The 18,336-nt window shown below is 46.8% G+C and overlaps 1 protein-coding gene across 12 annotated transcripts in view; it reads right to left on the minus strand.

Moving 5' to 3' along the window:
• Window positions 1–18,336, minus strand: part of LOC1277872 (receptor-type tyrosine-protein phosphatase kappa) — an 83,413-nt gene that overhangs the window by 52,663 nt on the left and 12,414 nt on the right. For 6 of the 12 annotated variants that reach the window (XM_061661652.1, XM_061661647.1, XM_061661645.1 and 3 more), the window contains exon 3: window positions 16,111–16,756. The exons of 1 other annotated variant lie outside the window; for it this stretch is intronic. In XM_061661652.1, the coding sequence (XP_061517636.1) occupies window positions 16,111–16,157 (47 nt within the window). In that variant the 5' untranslated portion in view covers window positions 16,158–16,756. The remainder of the gene's footprint in view (window positions 1–16,110; window positions 16,757–18,336) is intronic. 5 more of the 12 variants (XM_061661654.1, XM_061661651.1, XM_061661648.1 and 2 more) reach the window with 2 other exon arrangements.

Below are 18,336 nucleotides of genomic sequence, written 5' to 3' on the forward strand. Positions count from 1 at the left end.
TTGCTCGCAAGGCGATGGAGCCGCCCCGTACTTTCTGAGACGCAGCAAAGCGGAAAGCTAAGTGAAGCATTCACGGAGCAAGGGGGGCCATGGCGATGAGAGTTTTCCTAATTTACTCGTGCGCTGAAAGCGACGGGTATTAAAGTTGCCATGCGGTATGATTAATTAGGGCGACGTATCCTTGTTAGGTGTCATGGATGCGGAAACTTTTCCTACGGGATGAAAAAGGTCCTCGGACCGGCAACGGTTGAGCTGCGTTGTGAAGCAGATAAGCTACGTGGATTAACAATTTATTAAATTGATAATGTATGAACCTTGGCGGCGGTGTTGAATGTTTTGAAGACACATTAAAGTTGTAGTGTAAGAAACCAGTACAGCCTTATAACAATACTAGCAACAGAAGTAAACATTACTTTACTTCCTTTCGTTCTTTAATGTTCATACTAAAAGGTAAGACATTTTTTTACCCAACCAGCAAAGAAGCGTAAGCTTCAAATTCATTATCCCATTTCAATTTTCCACTTTACCCAGCAACCAATTTGTGATGCAATGTCAGAAGGCCAGTGATTCCGGGAAAATTGAATCAAGGCTTATTTTGTGGTGAAAAATGTAATAGAAATTAAAAGCAGTACCAGTCTGCATTCTACGTTCCGGTACAAACCGGCTTACGAAAAATATGCCACTGAAATGAAATTACTCTGGCCGAGTATTTGATTCACTTGCCACAGCCACAGCACAACAACAGCGCGCTTGAATCAAAACCAACGCTGTTTCTTGCGCCATATTTGGTTTATCTTTTCTATCCTATCAGAAAATGTAAGCTTCATTTAGAGCTTCGCCTTATTCTACGCCATTCGATGCGGTGCCATTCAAACCGAAACACTCAAGAAAAAGACCCCTTCATTGTATCTTCAATAACCCGACGCTCGTTCACTCCCTGTCTCGTGGCATTAATTTGTATAATTTGAATTTTACCCAGCGTGCTTGCCGCTAACGGTGTAATCGGGTAAAGCCGTGAAATCACTGAAACGAAAGGAACCAATAGAGGACAGCAAACACAGAGCACACCACGGCGTGGAATATCGGGAAAATGGCTCTAACGGTCCGACAGGTGGGCTGTGCTTCCACTTTTCCGGACATTTTTCCGCTAATGTTCGTGACGCGGTGTGGTGGCTTGGCTGGCTTAGGGGGATCGCTGCTGGGAAGAGTTTTGGGGGTGTTTTGAAGGTATAATTTCGACTATGACTTTGCTCCACGTCACTCGTGCGTAACGCCCATTGGCCGGGAAGCAACAGGGCGAATAATGGCGATAGAAAAAACATGCTAACATGCGCTCCCTCAGTTCATAACCACAAAGGAAAGGTACGCGATGAGGTTGGTGGTTTTCGTCATGGAGAGCAAAATAAATCATATGGCAGAGTAATAATAGAAGTAACCGTGTCAATTAATTATTTCCAGCAGTAGCAACTTATTCTTTTCTGATTTCGGTTCCCTCCTTGAAGGGGGAAAAAACTGTTGCACTTGTAGAGCCTTTTTATGGCTAAAAATAATCGTCTATCTTCATTGGAATCTCATTCACGACTGCTACATGATACAATCTCATTGAAAATTGCCCATTCCATCACCCAAATTGAGCCACTTTTTTCCTTCACCCAACAACTCACACTCAGTTCCTCACTCCCAACGCCACTCATAGTTTAACTGCGCCCGCTCTTCTCTCACGACATAAAGCGGTGCGTGTGGTAATAAAACCCAAAACCATAAAAACGGGTGGCAAATAGAATATAAGCACCCGGTCAAACATAGACGTCCCATCGTAGGCAACACAAAGCCACTTCATGACTGGCTGGCTGCGCCGAACATGAAGAGCAGACACTCGATGTAAACGCAAAAATTGAATAACTGTGCGAAACGGTATCAATCCCAATTCAATAAAAAAGGAAACACATTGTGAGCTATTTATAGGGCCTTAAAATCACAATTACGGTCATGCAAAGCGAGAAACAAATCTACCCTGAAACAAAACATTGTTGCGCCTATGGGATAGCCATGGTGGACGGGATGGGAGCCCCTTTGAGCAGTGAGCTTCATTTCGAATTTTCAACTCATCGACACACGAAACCGAAAATAAACGCCAAGTAATATCGGACCCAACTGGCGGGGTCCAAAAGCTAATGGGGCCGAGGGAGAGCAGCAGCAACACACAACAACAACAGCAAAAAACCCGCTCATAAAAGGCTCAAGACTCCCGTGCAACGGCAGCAGCTCAACAGTTCGCGCTTCTTCGCAAACACGAAAGCAAATAATCTGCTCATGTAAGCAACCGGCAGCCTGATTGGTTGGGCTAAAAATAGGCACCACCGCCGCCTGGCACTTAAGTCGCTTCGATTTTTCGCGTTTTTCTTGTGTTTTTGTTGTTGTGTTTTCTTGCTGTTCTATTTCGCCCGGTAGGACGATCCATTTTATTTTCCGTCTGCTCTGTTAATATCCTTTTGCATTCCCGTCTAGCCCTATGGGTGATCGACATTTTCCCTTCCTTTTTTTTTGCTCATCCGCATTGGCCCGAGGCTCATTTTCCCTGGAATAACTTATAATCATCACCACCGGAGCGATCTTCCTACTGTCTACGTGTAGACACATTTCATTACATATACTCAGAGACAGACAGACACACAACCACACACACCTGGCAGCCGGAGTGGTATCAATTTACTGGAGGAAAGCAAAACCTACCACGCAATACCCGGAGGATATCGCCTAAAAATAGGAGGCTTCTATTATTAGCCACCACGGCGCCACCACGAAGGACGGCCTCGGCGAGCACGAAGGAGCGAGCGCGATCTCAACACTGTATGACCTTCGTCCTTTTTGCATTTCCGCTTTTTTCCGCTTTCGGAATGTTCATTGTCGTTCAAAACTCGAGTCAAGCCTCCGTCATTCAAAAACCGGTCCATCGGGGAGTGGGTAGCGGATGAGATGTGTGCGGTGGGCTCCTTCCTACCTTCCCACACCGTTTGGATGAGTTTGTACCTATCAGTTTTGTGGTTTTGCTGACGTCTTCAGACCAGTGGGCATTGGAACCCAAAAGACAGGGGCGAAAAAAAAACCCGCCAATGGGACAGAACAGCCTGTACAGAATTTCCATCGATCATTTCCTGCACCTTCATCACTCATAGGGGTCGGGTGGGCGATGTGGTATCTTACTCTCTCTCTCTCTCTCTCTCTCTCCCATTTCCTGCTCGAAGATGGGACCCATCTGTCCGCGGGGCAAAAGGAAAGGAAAAAAAAGAAGAAACGGCTCGAAAAAAGTGAAACATGTTGTTCCTAACTGCTGGTGGTGGAATTTTCTTGTGACATCCTGTTAGTGTCCTCAGGAAAGTTCTCCCACCACAAACTCATGTAGTGCACATGATACGGTGTTGATAATGTTTATGTGTGTGTGTTTTTATGCGACAAGCTATGTCAACCATGACGAATGGGAAATTGGGTAAAATTATCATCCTGTCCCTTTTCCTTCTTCGCTGTGCTCTCCGCCTAGCTCTTCAGTGGCAGATAACTTCGGTCCGCCGACGACTGGAGGCTGTTGATTTCGATCCACCGTGGACGATGTTGTTAATGATGCCGATGATCGTACCGTATCTCATCGCAAATGGTTAATGATGCCATAATGACGCACAGGAAGTTCTTTGCTGTGTTTTGCTTACGATTGCTGCCGTTGGATTCACCCAGCAGCAGTATGGCGCAAGAAGAGCGGAAGCAGTAAGTGTGTAAGTAACGTCGGGTCGGTTTCAAAACGCAACAACGTAGAACGGCGTCACGATTCGATGAATGCGATAATTATCAGTTGACGAATGGAGGAAAAATCATGTTCGAAAGCTAATATCACCTCCCGAAATGAAATGAGACATTATAGAGTAATGTTGAATTGCATGCATGCTTTTTCGAACGTATTGCCACTTCCGGGAAACGCGAGTGCCGAATAAGACCGGCTAAATGCATTTGCTATGTAAACATCAATCAAGCGGACTGTTCGTGTTTGATTGCAAATAGTTGCACCGTGTGAGCAGCGACGCAATCTACTGCACGTCGAGGTTTTGTAACTCAATTTACAAGCTCCCAGCATTCCGGGTTTGATCGAGTAGGAAGCAATGTTTATCGACAAATATGATAAATATCTGTTTTGGTCGGAAGGTCGCAACCAACACACTGTTCCACAGCTGCAAATTATTAGTGTTGCCATTGCCGAACCAGACCACCGAGCGCATACATATTGATACGGTATGGTGCGCTACCACCAATCGGGCACTGTAAACAAGCGAAGTAAGTTAATTAGTGGATCTGTCATTCGCACACCGCTTTGCCGCTAGGCGCTACTGGCGCGAATTATCGTTATGCCATATCGACCACCAGATACGGGAAGTGGATTCGTTTGAAGTGGCGAGCGGCATCAAAGTTGCAAGCACAGGTCTTGTTTGAATGTACACTGCCGACTACAGATAAGCAGGAATTTTAATAATCATGTCAGAAAAAAGAGACATAAATACACACAAACTATCTTCAACCAATTTTCACCCTCTCTATTAGCTTTGCAGGTCGGCTTTGGCTGCTGTACCAGTCAGCCCGGCTCCTTATCACTGCTATTTATGTAGTTCAAAGGAGCTGCCGCTTGACGTGATTTCTCTGGCCGAGTGGAACGAAAGCCTCCACCAGCCCTGAAGGCAAAATCTGCTGACTTCAGTGAAGCCATTCCACCCGGCCACTCCGCCCGCCAATGATCAAATGCACATCCGTAAGCAGGCGGACAGCTTTTTGCCAGCTGCGTCCTCTCGTTTGTGTGATTATCCTTGCCAGTTTAGTTCAGTTTCTCTTTATCCTCTTTCTTTTTTCCTCTCCTTCTGTGCCCAAAACCGAGCTCCCTTTTGTTTCGCGTTTATTTATATTCATTCCTGGTGCCACTGTCTTACTGTTTTAGTCACACACATGTGGCTTCCTTCGCGGAGCTTCGGTGTACAAAGGGCGCGGGCGTTGAATGAATAAATTCATCAAGGCTAAATTTGGACACGGAATACGTCCCTTACGGTGCGTCCAGCCCATGCCAAACGCTCCATCCAACCAAACAAGCCTTGTGCTGATTTGCTTTGGGTGGAGATTTGTTCTTGACTTCACTACCGGTCCCTAAGGAGGGGGCACGGAGACGGACAATGCTGACAGTGACTTTTCCGTGTTGTCTCTGCTCTGCTACATCCAGCGCCTGCAGGCCAAGAACAGTTGACAGTAATGGAAAAGACGCCGACGACAGCGACGGTCGCAGCAAGCAGCATAATGTTTGCCGCTGTACAGGCGGCACAGCTCACACACGGGCTAGAGTGCAAAACCGTCCTTACGATATGGCTCACCGGATGTGAGTCCCGGCGTAAGCCGCCACCGTTGACGTTGACTTGGCTAATTTTGGGAATCCCGTTACATTCGCTTCTTCGCCGTGTGGTGTACGTCCGGTACGTTCTTGGGTTTAACCTTCGCAACCTTCCCATTCACGTGCTACAAGTGTACGCTCGGTTGCGACAAAAAAGCGACCCCGATGCCATTAGCATGCTGCTGCTGCTGGGTGACGTCGTTCCATTGTCACCGGGGCCACTGGAGCTGGCAAGATGTCACAATATCACACGGTGGCGTGTCAGCGCCGTACGTCAGTGCATGCCTATTACCGCATTCATTGCTCTCGGTCGCTCGGTCGCTTCCCAAATCACACTCAACAGTCAGTTATGACAGCCTTTTCTGCGTTAGGACGATTGCGTTTGCATTTACGCATAAAGTTGGCATCGTTTGGCTAAATGGAATGATGAAGAAACAGAACCTCTCCCGAAATATGAACCGAGCATGCCTGGGAAATCCTCAAAGTCAGCTTCGAAAGGATGCTACCGTTGCTCGGGGAAGCACACATATCGTCGCACCACGATTGTAATCTTCGTAAAACGTTATCACTACGGTGGTTGGCATGAAGGCTTGCTAGCTGCGTTACTGATATCTTCATACGGCATGCCGGGCTGGGGGGAGCTAGGTTACGCAAAAATTGGAGCAAACCCGGTATGATCTTAATAACAATAACTACATCAACGAGCGGGCAAATCCCGGGCCCCGGTACTTCCGCTATCCGAAGAAATCGACCAACTGCGTCGAGCATTACAATAAACGAGTTAGTTAATGTGGTTAGCGACGACAATGGCTACCGGACCGAACGACCGAGCTGATCCTCTCTCTTTCTCTCGCTCTTTTTAGCAGGGGTAGCTTCGCCTTCGCTTAGCGTAATCCAATTGGGGTAAATTTTATCTGACCCCCATAACCTCGGCCTCCGTATAACTCGTCCCTGGCGTAGGAAGCTCTTTTTCGTGTCTATGTTTTCACGAATTTGTGTTCGGAGGTTCCTATTTTCGTTGTTGCGGTGATCACAGTGGCGGAGATTAGAGCATTGCAGTTACGTAAACTGATGGAGTTCAGCGTTCAGCGGGGGTCTTTTCAACAAAGTATCTAAACTATTCCAGCAATGAGCGGAGCTATCCTTTCCAGGAAACGGAACGATCGGAGGTATTCCAAGACTGTGCTTCAACAAAGTGCATGCAAATCCTCTTCCGTCCCCGTTCGTGCTGCTTCTTCAATAACTCTTTTGCTTTCAAATGCGCAGGTTACAGATTGAATGGCAGAGTGGCTCCTTCGCCAAAACCAATATCCCGAAAGAAACGCTTACTTTGAAGCCTGCCCGCGTACCAAAGGTAGCCCGGTGTTGTGCTCGTTTGCTTGCAACGCTGTTACATCAGCGAAAAATTCCTCCCATGATGTGATGTGGTTTTCCGCGAAAAACCGCATTTTGGATCAATTCTTTCGTGCCATGTTTCATGGTTCTCCTTTCCCTCGGCTACCCCACTCCACTCCACAGCAATGTGCAAAGATTTGTGCCTTCCGTAAGCACAGACTTGCGAAGAACAAAAATGTTCGCCTTTTAAAAAACGACCAAAAGAAGGACCCAAGCGCAGGTGCACGTGGGCACAAATCCGCCGACGATGATGCCACGGTTGCGTATGGTGCACGGCACTGCGAAGACAGTACAAGGGCACGATCCGTGTAACGCGGGCTTTTCCCACTCACATGTTGTTTGGCCTTTTTATTACCTTCGCCAACCGCACCGACTGCACTGCACTGGTAGCGCACCGGGGGACGGGGATGATATGGTTCATCGTCACGATTTCAGGCCAAATGCAAACGGTTTGAGGCTCGAGCCAAGACGCGGGGGGGGGGGGGGGGAAGCGTTCAAGATAAAGATAATAAATTTTCATTACATCGTAGTTCAAAGCACTGATAGAACGCAACCTACCGTCAGCAGCAAACGGGAAGCAAAATCAAACTGCTCCGTACGGGAAAGCTTCCCGGCTACCGACAGACAGGGGGGGCGTGGATTTTCATTCTTAGAAAGCTTCGGTATGATCCTAAGTACGTTTGACTTTCATTTCGCTTTGCCTTGCATGAAACACCCTAACTTAAACGCCGTCAGAACCAGCGCACAACGTTCGTGGGGGTAGTCAGAACCAGCCGTTTCAGCCGTTTATAATTATTATAATACGGAACAACAAGCAATCTAGCTGCACAAGGTGCTGTGATTTCTCACGATTCGTGGAAGATAAATTGAAATTGGAGTGTGCTTTACAAGGAAGAGCTTAAATATGAAAAATATATTGCCCGTAGGGCTAAAACATGATTGCTTTAGATTGTTCTTAAACTGAAACACATTGGTAATTGCATTCTTATCAAAAGTTTCCAACTCAGCTTTGTTGAGGGAATTATTTCGTCAGCATCGCCTGCAATCGATCGAACTGATTGTAAATGGTCAATTAGAAGCGCGCGTCGAATCTAATAAGCGTTCGTCCCCAGTACGCTCTCGTACGTCAAAGTTCATGTCCAGCAAACTTCCGGCGCTCGGCGGCATCGGTACATCGGATCCGAAAACCGATGAATGATTGAAGAACCGAAATCCACCAAACCGCAAAGCAATCAACCACACGTTATCATATTGCAGCGACCGGTCTGTGTGTGTGTGTGTGAGTGAGTGTGTGGTAGCACATGGTCGCTGCTGACTCGCCCGTCCATTGGACCTGTTTAAATGTTTAAGAGCATTTTCTAGCATTGCGGAAATGAAACAACCGCACCGCACTGGTTCGGGGTGAGTGGTTTTCCTCCGGTCACCGAGCAGGTCCCCAGAGCTGCGGCAAACATGACTCGCAGGTTTCCTTTTTAAAAGGCTTTCGACCACTTTCGTTGCCGAGCTGTAGATTGACGTGTGTGTGTCACTGGAGAGACCATGTCCGCACCGGGGCAAGGATTGTGCAGTGACCGTACACTTTTCTTCCGGATATTAGCTCGCCCCAACCGCACCGATGCCGCTTCTTAACTAAATAGACCCCAAATGTAACATTCATTTTGCGCGCGCGCACACACACGGTCGACAGGTCAAACCATTTGCGCTCGATTGGCACACGGATGTGCCACTGTTCCAGGTGTGGAATGGTGGCGTGGGATACAGATGGTGCGCGCCCGTGTGTTCCATTGTCATAGCCGAAGCCGAAGCCAAACTTCCGGCGCGTGAAAGTGAAGAGTAAACCGAACGAAATGTGTTACGTGAGGTGAAACCTCAAACGCTCCCGAGCCGGCCGGTGAATGGTGGACGAGCTGGGAATTAGGCAAACCGTCGCGGGGCACAAGGGGTCATGGATTTATAGCAGAATCGAAGAAACACTACTACGCTTTTGTGCTCAGGCTTTTTGTGCGAGTGTCCGGAAAGGCAATGGAACGGCTCCGGTTATATTAACGTACCTTTTATTAAGCCTTCAGCACTTTGCCCAGTGACAGCAAGGGGAAAGAGCGACGAGTGCTGAAGCTTGTGAGTGTAAACATGAACGCCCACGGGTACTCGAATGCTTTCTTCGAAGGGTTGAGCGAGTGTAGGATGTCCGTCTCGCCTGCAGCAGCAACACAAACTCCCCGCGGACCACATTATCATCGGTCAAAGAGGGCACGTTTTGTGGTGTGGGGGGGCCAGTTTCGTTTAATCCTACTTCAAGGCAAGCGCTTCTGAGCCGCGGGGGGGGGGGGGGGGGGGGTGGGCGTTGGTCTGGTGTGTCACCGGATCGTGACGTTCCACGTGCCACGGAAAGAATCGGCGAAAGATAAACAACCCCAATCCGGACCTCCGAACTCCAGGGACAACACACACACACACAAACCGGCCGTCCGAGGACTTCCGGTCGCGAGATGTGACGAACGACGGTTGTTATTGATTGTATACATTTAGATTCGAAGTGCTGGATTTCAGGATTCACGGAGGTTACTCTGTTGCGGAGGAGTTCGAAGTTGCTGAGGGGAGAGCAAGAGCTTTCAGAATTCCTGGCGGAATTACTCTTTCAATATTCTTTGAGCTCCGACCCGCCCCACAAGAAGCTGGAGCATGGAAAGGGGACTGAATCTTCGCCACTCGGCAAATGTCACGAGTCAACGGAAAAGCAACAAACAACTTTCGCCCGACAAGAGTGCCGAAATATCTTTCTAAATAAGTGGATTACTTCTCAGACACGTACCGAACGTTCTCGCGCGCGCGGTCTATCAACGCTCGGCGTGTCGATTAAATCGGAAACCCAATGCCTCTCCTCCACGGGGGGATGATTCGTTTTCGTGCGTACTCGAGCAGGAACACACTTCCGAAAACAGCTGTATTATTGTTTCCATGGTCGTACTAAATCAACTCGGTGAAGTTGTTGCCTGGAAAGCGATTTCTTTCTGTGTCCTCTTGTGCGGAACATGTTGCAGTCGAAAAACAAATCGTACAGAGCAGATTATTTTTTCGTTCTTTCGAAAGCTCCACGGAACAACCGCTCAATAAATTTGTACCCGTAGCACCCGTGTGTCATTTCACCGATTATCACTGTGACACCCGATAATCGACACCACCAAGCCTCGTCTCAATTTCAACTTTTTTGCCAGCAATCGATCCCCAGCGTGCCACAAATTTCGCTGCCACCTCACTTCATGATAAGTTCATCGCTAGTAACTCCAAAGTCACCTCCCCCCGACCCCAAGAAAGCGAGTAATGAGGCGCGATTTTTTACTCCAAACAGCAGTAACCTACTTCCTCGCAGTAAGTCGGGTGAAAAGAAAATGATTTACGCATGCCGAAACCCCCCCGCAGGATGGATGGTATGTGTGGCAGTGCGGTGGGGCTTTGTCGCGTAATGTTCTCACCGTTGTCACTGATGAGCGGGATGAAAATGACAAAGCACCTGATACTACCGAGCCGACGCTGTGTAAGGGGGGAAACGGGTGACCGAATTTGGGACAGATTTTGTTCTCCCTCGCTGCTCTGTGTACGGGACAGTAGTAGGACACATTGTGTACGATATAAATGAACCCGGATAACATCTGGCAAGCGTGGCAAGCTGTTTGGTTGTGGTGGCGTAAGGTAATGCGTCATGAAAATTGAACCAGCTTAATCTAGTAAAAAGTGGGGACGGTTTTTGTGCCTAGAAAGCTTAAAATAAATCTGGGCCTTACTGCTGCCGTGTAAGGTTGTGGGGGGTAGGAAATGCGAAGGGAATTAAATAGAAAAAGTAGAACCCATTTAAATTTTTATAGCTATCATTTCTTGGAATACGGAACACGGTAGCAGCTCGATCTCAAGGAAGCCTCGACACAATATCCCAACTGAGGCTTCAACTTCACAAGGAGGTTCAATGATTTGTCAGGTTTTCTGGACCAAAAAGCCATCAAGCATATGAAAAGTTGTCTAAAGATCATTAAAGCTACGTATTTTGTTGTGGATTTGTACTCCACAGAAACCCTGTGCTCACAAGGAAGCATATAAATCTGTACCCTTATTTACATACGTTCGCACTCCCCTGATAAATTGAAGCTCGTTGCTTGTGACAAACATATTGCACACGGCGGCCTCCAAACCAACCGCAAACAATGTGTCGCTGCTCAATAATGGATGAAGCAACCTTTCTTGCGAGCTGTATTATTTGCAATGCTTGCGAGACACCGCACAGACACGGACCGTAGGCCGGCCAGGAAACCGCACCTTCTCTTGAAGGTGCCCTTTGATGTGGGCCTTCTTTCTCTTGGTTACTTCCAAAAACGCAATGGAGAATTGTATGTCAAGCGACATCTCGCAAATACCAGCATGCAAATTGAACCCCACTCATAACTGTGTGTGTGTGTATGCGTTTGTCGTCTGGCAGTGTTTTGATTTGCCCGTCTCTCGGCGGGCTTGATCGTGATGCGAGTGTCACTAGTGGCGAGATTGGACAGCCAACCCAGTAGGCAACATTCCAAGTACTATCAAAGCCTCGACAAAAGCAGCTTGCTGTTGTTGTTTGTGTCAAACTGAACCATATGTTAGCGCAACATATGACCATGCCTGCTTGCCTGCCAGCCTGCCGTGGTGTGTCCTGTAAGGCGAGGGTCCTTCTCATCGTCTTAAGACCGTCATCATCGGTTGTCGGCTGGCGAGCTCGAGCGTTACCTAGACCCCATCGTCGAATGCTAATGGGAGTTCGCATGCCTGCCCAGCACGCCTTGGGCTTATAACCGCGAGCAAAACCTTAGCACAACAAGCACACACACAAACAGACCGGCGGCAGTTGCTTCTTGCTCTGCCCTGTTTGCTTATTCGCGTACTTGCACAGCTTTCAACGTACCAAACGTAGCAAATGTTGTGCAATTTGATGCTCTAGCATAGCAAAGCTTTTAGCAACAACACATCTGTGCCAGCCACGAGAGGACGGCGGATATGCGGCACAGTGACAGAAAACAACTGCCGGAAGAGAAACCGTTTGATTGATATTGGGATTTGTTGTTCGCTGAAACAAACTCGGAAAATCTCTTTTAGGGACGCTCCCACCATTCGGTGAATCTGTTTGCACCATAAGGAAACGATTTAGCGTGGCTTCTGATAGGAAAATAAATACTCGAAGCTTAATCTTTGGTAAAGTATGGCTTTTGATATTAGCCCCTCCCGTCGGTGTGCATGCAAAACAACGGGGATAACTTCAAAAATATTACTTTCACTTTGGATTGTTTATGCCATCTGCACAGGTGTTTCTGTAGTATCTGCACTTACGAGCGCCCGCTTAAATCCAGTTCCGAATGAATTGTGCCGCACTGTACCCGTTTACAATACCCAATGGGCACAGCATCAGCAGCAGCAGCAGAAGCAGCAGAACCAATCGCTGTAGCAAGCACAATGTGTCTGCCTGTGCCGTTGACGACCGACCAAGAGCTTTGCACGGCAATGCACAGTGCGGTCGTAAAGTCTTCGCCTCATGTCCTTCGCCGCAGGCTACCTGGTACAAGACGCAATTTTCCATCATCCGAACGCACTGCACTGTGGTCCGGGGTGCCACGGTGCTGGGCCCTGGTAAAACCGTTAAGACGCTCTGCCACTATCCACAGTTTGCGTGAAGCACTTAAGGTTAGGCACGTGGGACTCGCAGCTGGGACAGGAAGCGGTGAAATTGACGCTACACGCTCGAGAGTGTTAAGAGGCGGAAGCCAAGGGAAAACATTGTCATATAAAAACAAAGCCATTCGCCAAGGTCGGTGGTTCAAGGCAAGCCGAGTTAAGGTTTAAAAGGAAAACCAAAAGCGGTTCCTCGCTCGGAAAGCTTCGCTTCGAAAAAACAAAGCTTCGTGTACAGGAAAATCAAGGCAAACGAGAGTAGAAAAAAACAACGCTTCACCCAACGGAGCATCAAACTTTTCCAATCTTCAGAAGTGAAAATATTAAATTACGATCGATATGAAATGTTGGTCGCTTTCAGGCCCCAGAATCCGGCCCTTGCTGCACTGCCTGGTTCACCCGTGATCGAACAAAACGGGACGAAAGTCGTTTAAGATTGTTCCCGAGCTATGAATAATGAAGACGGATAAAGATGATAATTTGAAGCAAACGGTGTGCGCTTGTGTGATGTGAGTATATGTGTGTGTTAGTGTTTGTGTGTAGTCATCAAGGCACTCGTTTGGCTTACCAGAATCATAGGATATTGGTTGTGTCACAATCGAGCGTTCAAAGCGGCAAACGCCATAATATGACATCATCTACTAGCCCGTTGCAGGGGAGTTATGTTTGTCACGCCGACGGCTGTAGAACGTCGATGCTTCCTTTGAATTCAGCCATAACATCTAGTCCCACCCAAGCCCCTCAACTCCCGTGATGATCACGGGGTAGTGGCAGACAGCTTAATTTCGTAATTCCAGGTAACTCTGTCGAGTCAGCGTTGAATTTATGATCGTAACGCTTACCGAGACGCAGTCATCAAAGAGTATGTATGTGTGTCTTCTCATCGTCATTTAGGAAAGCTACCCTTCAATTAACACTGATACGATCGACTCTTTTACCTGTCCTGTACTGAAGTGTATGAGTGAAAAGGTTTGAAACGGATTATAAAATCGATATGCTCAGAGGTGTGCCCAGTATGGAAAAAGAACGAAAATAAATCTCATAATGCGGGTTTATGAGGCGCACGTATGTTTTAGTGCATACGATTATAGATCTTCTTATCATCGTCTCATACGTTAATTCCAGAATTACAACAGTGTACGAACTAGAAAATCTGTTAAAGTATAAACTAGAAAAGCGTAAAGGAGGTCTGGTTTACTTGGGAATCGAACCGATGATTTGCTTGTTGTTGCACTACGCGTTGACAATCACACTAAAAAAGCGTCAAACCATGCAGCCTTTCAATCAGGATATAAGCTAACCTGCTACGGTTTTAACACAAGCAACTCATTAAAGTCTTCATAACAAAGCACTTCTCTTAAATCCATACTTTTAAGAAATATTCGAAGCTTTTTCTCTATCTTTTCCTCTATGAAAAATCAATGAACGTGAATAACGAAACTCTCATGAGGATGAAATGAGCTAGGTGCGTTAGCGAACGCCTCATCGATCAGCTTTATCGCGCTGGATGCAAACAAACCAACACACGCTCATCACTTTTCCCTCGACGGCGTTTGTTGTTTCGGGCGCATATGTTTCATAGTGTATTGAGCAAAAACCACTACACACACTCGCCCCACAACACATATTGCCTAGGCTTCCTCGCGGAGTGCAATGTGTTTTCTTCCTGTGCATTGTTCGTTTTCTTTTTTTGCATTTCGACCACTTGCCAGTATTTATGTTGGGCAAACTAAGCCCACCAAAGTTAGCTCTTTTTTCGCGTTCGCTCTCTCCACGCCCTACACATTCATTACTAAATGCCTTTTTTTTCTTCTTTGCTGCTTTTTCGATCTCCCCTACCCAAACCGGAACTATCGACTATCAAAGCAGAGCGTTCGTTCATTCGTTCGTTTGGCGTCACCGTCACGGGCAACATGGTGTGACTGGCAGCGCTAAAGGCGCCGGGAGAAAAATGGACGGCAAAGCAGCAACCAAACCAAGCCGCATGGAGCTGCTGGGCAATGAGCCGACACTATTGGTGGAGAAAAATGTGGAGGTAGAGGAGAGATAAAAAAAACGGCCAAGAATTTGTTGACGCAACGGACAGGGACAATGATTTTATATCTATACGGTACACGAAGGGAAACCCCGTAGAGTCTCGATGGTCTCGATAGAAAGTATCTAGTGGTTGGTGTGGAGCCATTTTCTTCCCGGACGCTTTCGCTTGTTTGAGTTGAAAAATGATACAATAATATTATTACCGTGGCTGCTCTCTCTCTCTCTCTCTGCCCCATTACTGCGTCTCCGTGATGAGAAGAGGCGTTTCGGGAGCGCCTGTCCCGTGTCCAGGGACAGTCAAGGCTGGAAGGCGTGGCGGCGGTTGGAAAATGGCAGTGAATTGCTTGACCCTCGTCGTCCCGGTGTTCCGGCTTTGTGCTGCAAAATATCCGATGAACCGGAAATGGCCCTCGGATGGATGAGCGGACATCGAAAGCATCGAAGCATCGATCGAAGGGAAGCAGCCGCACCGAGTCGCGCTGGCTAAGGACCATGGAAGCGGTTCGGTAAAGTGAAAGTTTAGCTTCACGCTGAAGAGCCTTCGATCGAAATCGATATCCGGTGGAGTGAAAATGCTGTGTTCCGCTGCAAATCAGCACTAACTGCTGCTTGTAGGCAGGCTGGCTCATGCCGCATGCCATGCTTGAGATGAAAAAGCGTCGCCACTGCTCGATCTGATTCGAATACCACCATTTCTGTGTGCATTGGGTCCTAGTTTACGCTTTCTGTTCTCTTTAACTTTCCATTAAACTCTGCGTATGCGAGCCGAAATTTGATCAGCCGGCCAGAGGTGTAGAGGCAAAAAACAAAACTTCCGTTTGATTGTCGGGAACGGCTGAAACACAACGCGAAGAAAAAGCGACCATCCAATGATGTTTCGTTTCGCTTTCATCGTATCGTAGGGTTTGTTTGATGCTGATTTTCCCTTTTCGTGCTTCGTGCTCTAAAGTGAGGTGAAAATCATTGAACCGTTGCGAGCGTAGCAAAGGCACGGGAAAGAAACGATTAGACGGTCTACTGATAACCGGGAAAGAGTGGGGGAGAGAGATATATTCGAGCATTCGCTTGTGCAACATGAGCTGCTCACACCTAATCGATTCTAATCGGCAGCCCTTAAAAGGTCTTTTTAAGTAGCCCGAACGTATGTCGGAAAGCTAGCAGGGCAAAAAACCTTCAAAAGGGCCCACCAAAACCAGGCATGAATAAATCATTCGTGATTTAAGAAGCCCTTTAAAAAGGGTTCGCTATTTGGTGTTTGGTCACAAAAAGAAACTATATTTGAAAGCTCTTCAATGTTTTACAGATTGTAAATACAACACTAAACACATAATATTTATAAAAGACAGGCTGAAACAAGTAAAAAACACACATGAACCTGTAAAATAAGTAGACGAAATATACACAAAACGTAAAGCACGAGCATAAAAAACATCAAAAATATGAAATAGACAGACATTCAGAAAGCAGAAAAGAAAAATTTGAAAAAACAGATTAAAAACGAGTTAACAGCAAATGGGGGCAAAACAAAATGAACAAAAAATGATATGAAAAAGTAGTAAATTGAATCATTCCTTTACCTTGATCTTTGCCGTCGCTGCTGATTGGATGCCGTCGAGCGGGACATTTTGAAACGCGATGGGTCTTGCGGGGAGATAAGGTGGAGATGGAGGGCTCGAGCGCTCGCGCTTTTGTCTATGGGTTCAGTGTGTAAGACTGTATATGTGTGAGACTCGATGGTTTCTGTGCGACTCACTACAGTGAACACGCTGGTGAAGTGAAACGTGGGGAAGTCGACTGCACGTGTCTGGCGGGAGAGTGGCCCGTTGGCCACTATTTGGAGCTTTTGTGTTAAAGAGTTATCAACTATTTTTTCCCTTTTTTGCTTTTTCACCACTCCGAAGCTTTCCGAACGGACGAAGATTGCAGGGATTGGGATTGGATTATTTCCGTTTTAAATCGTTTCGGTTTTGTTTTCGGTACACTTTATTGTACACTGCCGCCCTGCAACCTATCAGGAGGAAAGGATACAATTGTGTGCTTTCGTGTTATGTGCAATTGTGTTTGTGTGTTTTACCGGTCGACTCTTCGGTGCACCGTATGCCCGATCCACGAGCGACAAAGAGGTCAACGAGTCAACGCAACCTCCCGGAATCCGTTTATCGTTTGCACCGTTCGGGCTATAACCTCTCTGGCACTCCTCGGTTTGGCTCGTTTAGCGCGGCGCTAATGGTCGATGCAAAATGGGGGGAACGAGAAAACGGGGAACGAAAAATTAGGACAACCGGTTAATAACTATCGTTACTGGCGCTATTACGACACTGGTCTAGCCTGAACGTCGGCCAAACTGCGGGGCGGAAGTTTTCGTCGCATTCTCTCGCTATCTTTGTGCTTTGTTTTACACACGACACGGAGCATTTACGGCGTTTTGTTAGCGGTAATAATTAATACATTTCGTACAGATAGTATTGTTCCTTTTGGGACTCTCTACTTCTATTAAATTGGAATGTTTTAGAAGATATTCCGAGCGAAATTATTCCATTAAAACTGCTTCTCGATTAAGGCAACGACGAACTGAATGGCCTGAGTGTTCCACGCAACGACAGAAGGAATGTGTGACCGAAAACGATCCAACCAAACAAAGGAAAATAAAGAAAAGAGAAAGAGACGAAACACTCGAAATGAGAATGCAAGAGCAAAGGCGACACAGAAGAGGAAGAAATACGTAAACAGAGGCATCCGGAAAAGGTTTCCCACCAGGGAAAAGTCACAAGAACAATATACAGTTCGATCGTTTGTTTGTTTTGCCAATAAGTGCGCCTCAATATCCAGTCAAATGTGTTGCTTTGCTTATGTATGAATAAATCTATCTCTGTAAGACGGGAGGGACCCTGCTTTGTTCCGTTCTATTTTTCTCTGCTTGTAGTGCTCCTTCATCCTGTTTCCTATTCATCCTCGAATTCTCGAACGTCTATCTTTCCCCACACACACGCATTACCGCATAAGATCTAATCTGCTTCATTCATACTTGTCTGCTGCTTGTTGTGCCTGCTGTGAAACAACTACAATCGATACTGCGTATTGTACGTACGTCAAGTGAATCATTCCCGCCGAGTAAGGATGGCGAGGGTATCGAGGTGCAGGGATGCTATTTTTACGAAATGGATCGTGAAATTGAGCAAACACAAGTTCTATTGAATTTATTCTTGCTCACTCGGCGCTAGATTGAATGCAAACACATGTGAGCGAGCTGGTAGAGGAGACCTTGCTATGTCTTCCTTAACCCATTGGTACGGGGAGCAAATGTTTTTCACATCATTTATCTCGTCTAATGTAAGGCAGAAGAGGTATATTTGCTTGATGTGTTAAAATGAACGTTGTTGCAGCAAAAACTGGTTTATTTGACTAATATATTGATACCATTTAGAAGATCGGTTAAGGTCATCATTCCCACGTAACAAACTATCCGCTTTGATGGAAATATGTTTCGCTTAAAACATTCAATTCACTCAACGGCTAAGCTTAATCGGATTACTGCCACTCGCTCCACTCGCCCATTTGCGTGTGTGAGTTACATTGAAAGCAGTTAACGAAATGTATCCGATTTCGGTGTAATGGATGGTTTATTTGTTAGCCTTTTTTTGTTGAGCTTCCAAAGCGCATTCGGACAGGTAATATATCAGCAATGCACCATACCCGATGCACCTTGAGCGCGCCGAACAGTTGCATCCGGTGCGAAATGCCCCTGAACCCTGCGCAATGGTAATTGAACGTAAGCAATGCTGACACGGGAATGGGAAATGGGA

The sequence above is a fragment of the Anopheles gambiae genome, chromosome 3 (assembly GCF_943734735.2).
Source record: "Anopheles gambiae chromosome 3, idAnoGambNW_F1_1, whole genome shotgun sequence".
NCBI classification, from domain to species: Eukaryota; Metazoa; Arthropoda; class Insecta; order Diptera; family Culicidae; genus Anopheles; species Anopheles gambiae.